The 10,345-nt window shown below is 47.4% G+C and overlaps 1 protein-coding gene across 1 annotated transcript; it reads left to right on the top strand.

Moving 5' to 3' along the window:
* The first annotated feature begins 1,214 nt into the window (after window positions 1–1,214).
* LOC147096459 (zinc-binding protein A33-like) lies at window positions 1,215–10,085 on the top strand. The gene is made up of 6 exons (XM_085973827.1): window positions 1,215–1,346; window positions 2,032–2,127; window positions 2,221–2,451; window positions 4,950–4,972; window positions 5,064–5,179; window positions 8,579–10,085. The coding sequence occupies exons 1-6, from the start codon at window positions 1,215–1,217 to the stop codon at window positions 9,124–9,126; spliced, it is 1,146 nt and encodes a 381-aa protein (XP_085829953.1). The 3' UTR covers window positions 9,127–10,085.
* Window positions 10,086–10,345: the final 260 nt, after the last annotated feature.

Genomic DNA, 10,345 nt, shown 5'->3' with positions numbered 1-10,345 from the left:
ACGCGTTCAACCTCTGAACCCCTTCATTCAGAGGTCCGGAAATGCCGGTTTCCCGCGCCTGCGCTGTGCATGCAAGAAACCGGCACTTCCATCGGGTCCACGCGTGGGTAGTCCGTCCGTACTCACACGTTGGGACCCGAATTACTGGGCGAATCAAGAAGGAGTTGGATATATTTTTTAAGGCTGTGGTAAACCACTTTTATCGTTACACTATAGTTATCACTGTTGTATTGTTATCACCGTTATCACTGTTGTGTCACGATACGAGGTCGCCTCTTGTCGCGCTGTTATACCTGGGCTGACCACCTCCGACTCCGCCCATGGCTCCACCTACCTGCCCAGGTATAAAGGTAGTCGACTGGCTGGTATTCCTCCTTGTTGGACCCGATCACCCACGAGGGTGGGCTCTGTTATTTAGTCAATAAAATTGATAAACCTATCAATTCGTCCAATAAAAAGCGACGAGTTAGGAACGTAACTAAAGGTTTTTATTGACTAAATAACAGAGCCCACCCTCGTGGGTGATCGGGTCCAACAAGGAGGAATACCAGCCAGTCAACTACCTTTATACCTGGGCAGGTAGGTGGAGCCATGGGCGGAGTCGGAGGTGGTCAGCCCAGGTATAACAGCGCGACAAGAGGCGACCTCGTATCGTGACACAACAGTGATAACGGTGATAACAATACAACAGTGATAACTATAGTGTAACGATAAAAGTGGTTTACCACAAAGGCTAAAGGCATCAAGGGATATGGGGAGAAAGCAGGGACAGGGTACTGAACTTGGATGATCAGCCATGATCTCATTAAATGGCAGAGCAGGCTCGAGGGGCCGAATGGCCTACTCCTGCTCCTATCTTCTATGTTTCTATGTTTAATACCTGATGGTGGCTGTAAATGGGAACTTGATGTGTTCCCCAGTACCAACTCCCTCAGTGCTAATGACCCCAGCCAACACTCAAACACAACCGACAAGGAAAGGGCACAATATGGGATTGGCAACCGTGTCCTGACTATCTATTGTCCTGCTTTTATTTAAATTGAGCCATAGTCACATGACTGGCTTGTCAGGAAGCCTCCGGTCATGTTACTGGTGTACGGTTTTGTTGACCTGCAGGCTGTGGGATTGAGTGACTCACCTTGTAAACAGGCGCCACTGGGTACAAAGGCGTTCGGTCGGTGGAGGGGCAAAGCGCAACATCACCCTGCCTCAACATGGCTGCGAGAGGCATTAGAGAGGGAGCCATCCGTGGCAAATCGTTGAGCGACCCTGGCCGCGGGGAACAGCGGGGCGAGCGGCGAGCGGCGAGCGTCCGGGGAAACGGACACGAAATGGACGAGTGGCAGGTGGAAGCGACAAGATCAGCACTGCCCTGCCTCAGGGTCGGCAGGACCAGCGGCCAAGGTACACGTCCGCACAACGCTCAGCATTGCGCCCTTATCGCTTTCCAGCTTTTTAAGATATACTTGCTCTCGAGGCGGTTCAGAGAAGGTTCACTCGGTTGATTCCAGAGATGAGGGGGTTGACGTATGAGGAAATGTTGAGTAGGTTGGGACTCTACTCATTGGAGTTCAGAAGAATGAGAGGCGATCTTATCGAAACATATAAGATTGTGAGGGGGCTTGATCGGGTGGATGCGGGGAGGATGTTTCCACTGATGGGTGAGACTAGAACTAGGGGGCATAATCTTAGAATAAGGGGCTGCCCTTTCAAAACTGAGATGAGGAGAAACTTCTTCACTCAGAGGGTAGTAAATCTATGGAATTTGCTACCCCAGAGAGCTGTGGAAGCTGCAACATTAAATAAATTTAAAATGGAGATAGACAGTTTCCTAGCAGATAAGGGAATTAGGGGTTACGGGGAGAGGGCAGGGAAGTGGACGTGAGTCTAGGTTCAGATCAGCCATGATCCTATTGAATGGCGGAGCAGGCCCGAGGGGCCGTATGGCCTACTCCTGCTCCTATTTCTTATGTTCTTATGTTCTAAATGCTTGCTTTCCTTCCCCGTGCAATGATTATTTTTTTGATATAGGGAGATCTCGGTAACCCATTGGATTGCCTTGAAAAGCAGGAGGCGAGTGTTCTGGACGCTGAGCGCCGGCAGGAACGGATGATTTCAGAAGTGACAGTAAGTTCATGACACCCTCGGAGGGGGAGCCCACCTGCGTTGCTTTTTTCTCTCGGGTTTTTTTTAAAACTCTTTTCTGATTTTAAAACGTAGGAACAGACTGTGCAGCGAGAGAATTTTATTGTGACCGAGTTTAACACACTGCACCGGATCCTCAATAACAAGAAACGGAATCTGATTAACAAGCTCAAGGCAGAGGAGCGAGGGATTTTGGAGGCGATGCGGACGAATCTCAAACTGATCCAGGATCAGCTCGCTGCCATTCAGCAAGAGCTTTCGGATCTGCGGAGCATTTCCGAGCAAGACCCGACCTCGCCCGAGCAGGTACTGAACTGCGATTATCTTTCATCACTATAAATAGAACCATATGGCACAAACATCGACTCCTGCATAATTCTGAAACATCATTTCGAAGAGGTGGTTCAATCGACCCCCTTCGGTGAAAAATAAAATGACAGGCATGTTACAATTAACCAAACATAAATTCCCAGTAGCTAAAATGAAAATGGATTAATATACTTCTTTTATTCGCTTATGGGATGTGGGCGTCACTGGCAAGGCCACTATTTATTGCCCATCCCTTATTCCCCCTTAAGTTGCTGTTCATAGACTATAGCTCAGCATTCAACACTATCATCCCCAACAAGCTGGCCACCAAACTCCAAACTCTTGGCCTGAACACTTCCCTCTGCAACTGGACCCTGGGCTTCCGAACAAACAGACCCCAGTCTGTCAAATTAGGTAACCACACCTCCCCCCCCCCCCCTGACCCTGAACACGGGGGCCCCACAAGGATGTGTGCTGAGCCCCCTCCTCTACTCCCTCTTCACCCACGACTGTGTGGCTGTTCATGGTTCCAACACCATCATCAAGTTTGCGGATGATACCACGGCAGTAGGCCAGATCACCAACAACGATGAGTCAGCCTACAGGGAGGAGGTCCAGCATCTCGTGAAGTGGTGCGCCGATAACAACCTGGCCCTTAACATCAAGAAAACCAAAGAAATCATTGTGGACTTCAGGAAGTCTAAAGGCGGAAGTCACACCCCCATCCACATCAATGGGGCTGTGGTGGAAAGGGTGGACAGCTTTAAGTTCCTCGGAGTCCACATCATGGAGGACCTCTCCTGGTCCCTCAATACCTCCTCTCTGGTGAAGAAGGCCCAGCAGCGCCTATATTTCCTAAGGAGGCTGAAGGGATGTAACCTGTCACCCCTGATCCTCTCTAACTTTTACCGCTGCACAATAGAGAGCATCCTGACGCACTGTATCACAGTATGGTATGGCAGCTGTAGCTACTATGACCGGAAAGCCCTGCAGCGGGTAGTCAAAACTGCCCAACGCATTACCGGCACCCGGCTACCGACCATAGAGCACATATACCAGAAACGCTGTTTACGGAGGTCACGGTCCATCATCAAAGACCCTACCCACCCCAGCCACAGTCTGTTCGCCCCCCTGCCATCTAGGAGACGCTACAGATGCATTCGCACCCGAACGACCAGATTTAGGAACAGCTTCTTTCCCAGGGCTGTCATCCTACTGAACTCCACAAATAAACACTAAAGCCTGCACATCTGCCAATGCACTTTATTATATTTATGTTAATGTATTACAAGCCAAATGAATTTTGAATGTTTAAATGTCTTAATCTAAATGTACACTCTCGGGAGCCGCAAGCCTACATTTCGTTGTACTGCACTTGTGCACTAACAATGACAATAAAGCTGATTATTATTATTATTATTAGAAGGTGGCGGTGAGCCGCCGCCTTGAACCACTGCAGTCCGTGTGGTGAAGGTACTCCCACAGTGCTGTTAGGGAAGGAGTTAGAAACATAGGAAAATAGGAGCAGGAGTAGGCCATTCGGCCCTTCAAGCCTGCTCTGCCATTCAATATGATCCTGGCTGATCCTCTATCTCAATACCATATTCCTGCTCTCTCCCCATACCCCTTGATGCCTTTTGTGTCTAGAAATCTATCTATCTCCTTCTTAAATATATTCAGTGACTTGGCCTCCACAGCCCTCTGGGGTAGAGAATTCCACAGGTTCACCGCCCTCTGAGTGAAGAAATTTCTCCTCATCTCTGTCCTAAATGTCCTACCCCGTATCCGGAGACTGTGACCCCTCGTTCTAGACCCCCCCAGCCAGGGGAAACATCCTCCCTGCATCCAGTCTGTCTATCCCTGTCAGAATTTTATACATTTCAATGAGATCCCCTCTCATTCTTCTAAACTCTAGTGAATACAGGCCTAGTCGACCCAATCTCTCCTCATACGACAGTCCTGCCATCCCAGGGGTGGGGGTTGGGGGCAGGCTGGTGGGGGGGGATGGTGTGTGGGGTGGGGTAGGGTGTGGCGGGGGGTTGTGGGGTGGTGGTGGTGGGGGGACTGGAGGAGATTACAGAGATGGGGAGGATCGAGGCCATAGAGGGATTTGAAAACACGGATGAGAATTTTTGAAATCGAGGCGTTGCTCAACCGGGAGCTAATGTAGGTCAGCGATTAATCAATTAATCCTCTCAATTAATCCATTAATTCATTCTTCATCCGATATTGGAAAACATACTCAGTACATGAGTGCGGAGCGCGATGTTTGTGAGTGAGCCTGTCACTGTTTTCTGTAACTATAGGCTGGGTGTCCCATTGCCCATGTATGGAGTTCACTTCCTTCTGTGAAACCTTCAGTATAAAGACTGGCCAATTATTCAGCTCGGTCAATATAATGATTAAATGGGTGACACTCTGTAAAAAGTCACAGGAACTAATAATGTGCAGTTATAATCTTGCTGTGAACTTATTTCTCTCTTATTTATTTTTAGGAGAAAGATTTCCAGAAGAGGAGGTACAGTCCTTTTTATCAAAGTACACAAATTGATTCCAGTCCTTGGCCAAAGCTTGTGTTGTTTTGATGTCCCATTGTATCCTATTTACAGGGTTAAGGACCAGCTGGATGAAGTATCCTTACTGTACGGTGATCTACCTCTAGGGATTTTCAAAGGCCCTTTACAGTACATGGTGTGGAAAGAAATGCTAGACTCCATCAGACCTGGTAAGAAGTCCAATGTGTGCTCCTCCTTCACTTCAAAACCCCTCATGATTTACCAGCTCTGTCTAGATAACTTGAACCAAAGCGTATAGAAAGGGAACATTTGCTCAAAATGATCCTGAAACAAATTTAAACAGCTTTGTGTGAGCCCCTGTGTCTCTATCACACCGATTAGAATGATGGTGCCCATGAGTAATTATTTCCAATTCGCTCACGCTGACTGCGTGACTGAGCCAGCGGATTGTGTTCCTGCTCCACACACTCCTGATACTTTTCCTGACCAGTATGCAGTATATCCCCTCCCCTCCCCTTTCAGCATTCCGTAGGGACCGCTCCCTCCAAGACACCCTAGTCCACTGCTCTATCACCCCCAGCACCCATAAGAACATAACATATTTTCTTAAATATGGAAAGCAAAACTGTATGCAGTATTCCAGGTGTGGCCTCACCAGTACCCTGTATAACTGAAGCAAGACTTCCCTGCTTTTATACTCCATCCCCCTTGCAATAAAAGCCAAGATTCCATTGGCCTTCCTGATCACCTGCTGCACCTGCATACTAACCTTCTGTGTTTCATGCACCAGGACCCCCAGATCCCTTTGTACTGTAGCACTTTGCAGTTTCTCTCCATTTAGATAATAACTTGCTCTTTGATTTTTTCTGCCAAAGTGCATAACCTCACACTTCCCACCCCTTCCCCTTCGCCCGGCACCTTCCCGTGCAAGCGCAGGAGATGCAACACCTGCCCTTATACCTCCTCCCTTCCCACCATCCAGGGCCCCAAACACCCCTTCCAGGTGAAACAGCGATTTACTTCTACTTCTTGCAATCTAGTATACTGTATTCGCTGCTCACGATGTGGTCTCTTCTACATTGGGGAGACCAAACGCAGACTGGGTGACCGCTTTGCGGAACACCTCCGTTCAGTCCGTAAGGATGACCCCGAGCTTCCGGTCGCCTGTCATTTTAATTCACCGCTCCATTCCCACTCAGACCTCACCGTCCTTGGCCTCTTGCATTGTTCCACGGAAGCTCAGCGTAAACTCGAGGAACAGCACCTCATCTTTCGATTAGGCACTTTACAGCCTTCCGGACTCAATATCGAGTTCAACAATTTCAGATCATAACCTCGGCCCCCATTACATTTTTACTTAATATTTTTTATCCACACCTTTGTTTTGCCCCCCCTTTTTTTCTCTCCCACATGGCAGCTGTCTCCCATTCTGCCAGCACATTTCACACCTAATCTAGAGCCGTCTTTTGTCTCCACTAGTCCGACCACCATCTCGTCTCGTTTTGAATACCTCTTAATGTCTCTTCACTTCTCTTTTGTTCTCTCCCAGCCTGGCCTTTTAATTTGTTTCATTTCCTGTGCTTCTTTAGTCTTGACAAAGGGTTTTGACCCGAAACGTTGACTCTCTTTTTTCTCCACGGATGTTGCCTGGCCTGCTGAGTTTTTCCAGCATTTTCTGTTGTTATTTCGGATTTCCAGCATCCGCAGTATTTTGCTATCGTGCAGTATATCCATGTTATATATTTTTTGTTAATTTTTGCAGCCCCGAGTTCACGGTACCCAAAGGATGGGTAGAATGTCTTCGATCACCATACATAGTAACGTCGTAAATGGTTCTATGAAGAGTTCAGAAAGGGCAAAGGCATTCAAAAAGCGGTTACCATTCTGCCAAAAATATCGAACGGAGCAAATCTTCATGAATCCATTTACACGTAGATAGACCAAGAGGAATTCTTACCCCATTACCGGCGTCTTTCTCTGGCTCTACACTTGTTTGAAGCCAATATCCCTTCCTTAGTTAGTTATTTAAAATGCACTAGTCTGTGATGTGGCATCTTTTATGGCCCCATTTGTTTCTAGTTGGAATTTGCATTTACTATAGTCTGTCATGTTTCAGATTCTTCACAAATATCCCTGAGGGGTTTCAGGAATTGAATGAGCAGATGGTAAACAACAATTCATATGTAAAATTAAACATGAAGTGCATTTAATCTTCTGGAATGCGTGAATATGAACAAACCTGGCCATCCCTGAAAGCCACAGAGAATAGAAACATAGAAACATAGAAGATAGGAGCAGGAGTAGGCCATTCGGCCCTTCGAGCCTGCTCCACCATTCAATGAGATCATGGCTGATCATCCAAATTCAGTACCCTGTCCCTGTCTTCGCCCCATATCCCTTGATCCCTTTAGCCTTAAGAAATATATCCAACTCTTTCTTGAATATATTTAATGAACTGGCCTCCACCGCCCTCTGTGGTAGAGAATTCCACAGGTTCACCACTCTCTGGGTGAAGAAATTCCTCCTCATCTCTGTCCTAAATGGCTTACCCCTTATCCTTAGACTATGACCCCTGGTTCTGGACTCCCCGGCCATCGGGAACATCCTTCCAGCATCTAGTCTGTATATAATGCAGAAATAGAATAACAACATCATTGTAAGGAGCTTGCTGTGTGCATATTTGGCTGCCGCCTTTCCTACATTACAACAGTGACTCCACTTTAAAGAAGTACTTAATTGGCTGTAAAGTGCTTTTTTGATGTCCAGTGGTCGTGAAAGGCACTATATAAATGCAAGTCTTTCTTTCTTTCTTTAACCTGCAAAGTACGATAGAAAACAAATTGCGTTCACTGTATTTAGTTTCACTGATGCAAAACTGATGGCCCTGCTCCACCTTACCTCTGCAATTTAAAAAATTCATTCATGGGATGTGGGCATCGCTGGCAAGGCCAGCATTTATTGCCCATCCCTAGTTGCCCTTGAGAAGGTGGTGGTGAGCCGCCTTCTTGAACCGCTGCAGTCCGTGTGGTGAAGGTACTCCCACAGTGCTGTTAGGTAGGGAGTTCCAGGATTTTGACCCAGTGTCAATGAAGGATCGGCGATATATTTCCAAGTTGGGATGGTGTGTGGCTTGGAGGAGAACTTGGAGGTGATGGTGTTCCCATGCGCCTGCTGCCCTTGTCCTTCTAGGTGGTGGAGGTCGCTGGTTTGGGAGGTGCTGCCGAAGAAGCCTTGGCGAGTTGCTGCAGTGCATCTTGTAGATGGTACACACTGCAGCCACGGTGCACCAGTGGTGGAGGGAGTGAATGTTTAAGGTGGTGGATGGGGTGCCAATCAAGCGAGCTGCTTTGTCCTGGATGGTGTCGAGCTTCTTGAGTGTTGCTGGAGCTGCACTCATCCAGGCAAGTGGAGAGTATTCCATCACACTCCTTACTTGTGCCTTGTAGATGGTGGAAAGGCTTTGGGGAGTCAGGAGTCAGGGGAGTTTGGGAAGTCAGAAATTCCACCTCCCTTCACCCCAACATTGGTGCCAGAGCCGTAAGCTCGCTTAGTGCTGCTTCTCTATTGAATTGAATTGAATGATACCCATTTATAACATCTTCACACAGTCCCAGCAGCAGTGACCCTGGATCCGAACACCGCGCACCCGAAGCTCATCCTGTCCGAGGACCTGACCAGCGTGAGTCACGGTGAGAGGTGGCAGGATCTCCCCGACAACCCAGAGAGGTTCAGCGCTTGTGTCAGTGTCCTGGGATCGAAGGGTTTCACAGCGGGGAGACACTACTGGGAGGTGGAGGCGGGGAACAAGACCAAGTGGACGGTGGGCCTGGTGAAAGAATCCAGCAACAGAAAGGGGAAAATCACAGCAGCCCCCGAGGATGGGTACTGGATCGTGGTGCTGATAAACGGAATTGACTACTGGGCTTGCACCTCACCCCCTACCCTCCTCAACCCGATTCCCAAACCCGGGAGGAGCGGGGTCTACCTGGACGGTAAGGGCGGACAGGTGTCTTTTTACAATGCGGACAGCATGTCCCATCTCCACACTTTCACCCACACCTTCACCGAGAGAATCTTTCCTTACCTTAATCCCTGTTTCAATGAAGGGGGCGAAAATTCCGAACCTTTGAAAATCTGCACCCCTAAAATCCATTAATACACGTTCTGTTGAGAAGATATTTATATCCTGAGGTCCATCTCACTTCAAGTGGGCTGCTTAATTTTATTATTCAGCGCATGTTTTCAACGTTATAGGCAAGTATAGCCTAGCCACTGGAGTGGACGTGGATGGAGAAATATGTCACTCTCGCTCTATCATTTATTACAATATATATATATTTAAAAGCCTGTGATATTGTTCAGGGTGCGTTCCAGGATATGGAACATCTGAAAGTGAGTGAGTGTAGGGAGATGCTGCCACCTATTGGCCTCAGGCGAAAACTACAGCATCACTGGGACCTGGTTACACAGGGACTTTCCCGCTATCACTGATTACGTGGCATTTCAATGTTAAATATATTGGAATAAAAACCTGACCAAAAATCGCGACAACGAGAAGTGGAGGTTTGCGGACAGGGAATGCAGACGAGCTTTATATTATTATATAGATAGACTGGGGATCCCGTTGCATTCAAGTGTGTACGTGGCATATTTTAGAATATTTTCTTCTACATAATCCACTTTGGTAGGAAAAATAGAAAAGCAGAGTATTTTTTAAATGGTGAGAGATTGGGAAATGTTGGTGTTCAGAGAGACCTGGGTGTCCTTGTACACGAATCACTGAAAGTTAACATGCAGGTACAGCAAGCAATTAGGAAAACAAATGGTATGTTGGCCTTTATTACAAGAGGTTTTGAGTATAAGAGTAAATACATCTTACTGCAATTATATCGGGCCCTGGTGAGACTACACCTGGAGTATTGTCTACAGTTTTGGTCTCCTTACCTACTTAAGGATATACTTGCTATAGAGGGAGTGCAACGAAGGTTCCTGGGATGGGGGGATTGTCCTATGAGGACTGATTGAGTAGACCAGGCCTATATTCGCTAGAGTTTAGAAGAATGAGAGGTGATCTCATTGAAACATACAAAATTCTTACATGGCTTGACAGGGTAGATGCAGAGAGGATGTTTCCCCTGGCTCGGGAGTCGAGAACCAGGGATCACAGTCTCAGAATAAGGGGTCGGCCATTTAGGACTGAGATGAGGAGAAATAACTTCACACAGAGGGCGGTGAATCTTTGGAATTCTCTACCCCAGAGGGCTGTGGAGGCTCAGTCGTTAAGAATATTATAGACAGAGATCGATAGGTTTTTGAATATTAAGGGCATCAAGGGATATGGGGATAGTGCTGGAAAGTGGAGTTGAGGTAGAAGA

This window comes from Somniosus microcephalus, unplaced genomic scaffold (assembly GCF_052327205.1).
Source record: "Somniosus microcephalus isolate GS21.2 unplaced genomic scaffold, FLI_Smic_1.0 unresolved_chr1, whole genome shotgun sequence".
NCBI lineage: Eukaryota > Metazoa > Chordata > Chondrichthyes > Squaliformes > Somniosidae > Somniosus > Somniosus microcephalus.
This window is presented reverse-complemented; position numbering and strand designations above follow the sequence as displayed.

Coding starts and splice junctions, on each gene's coding strand:
- LOC147096459 (XM_085973827.1), top strand. CDS start 1,215: ATGGCTGCGAGAGGCATTAGAGAGGGAGCCATCCGTGGCAAATCGTTG. Junction 1,347..2,031: donor ACGAAATGGACGAGTGGCAG/GTGGAAGCGACA, acceptor TTTTTGATATAG/GGAGATCTCGGTAACCCATT. Junction 2,128..2,220: donor GGATGATTTCAGAAGTGACA/GTAAGTTCATGA, acceptor TTTAAAACGTAG/GAACAGACTGTGCAGCGAGA.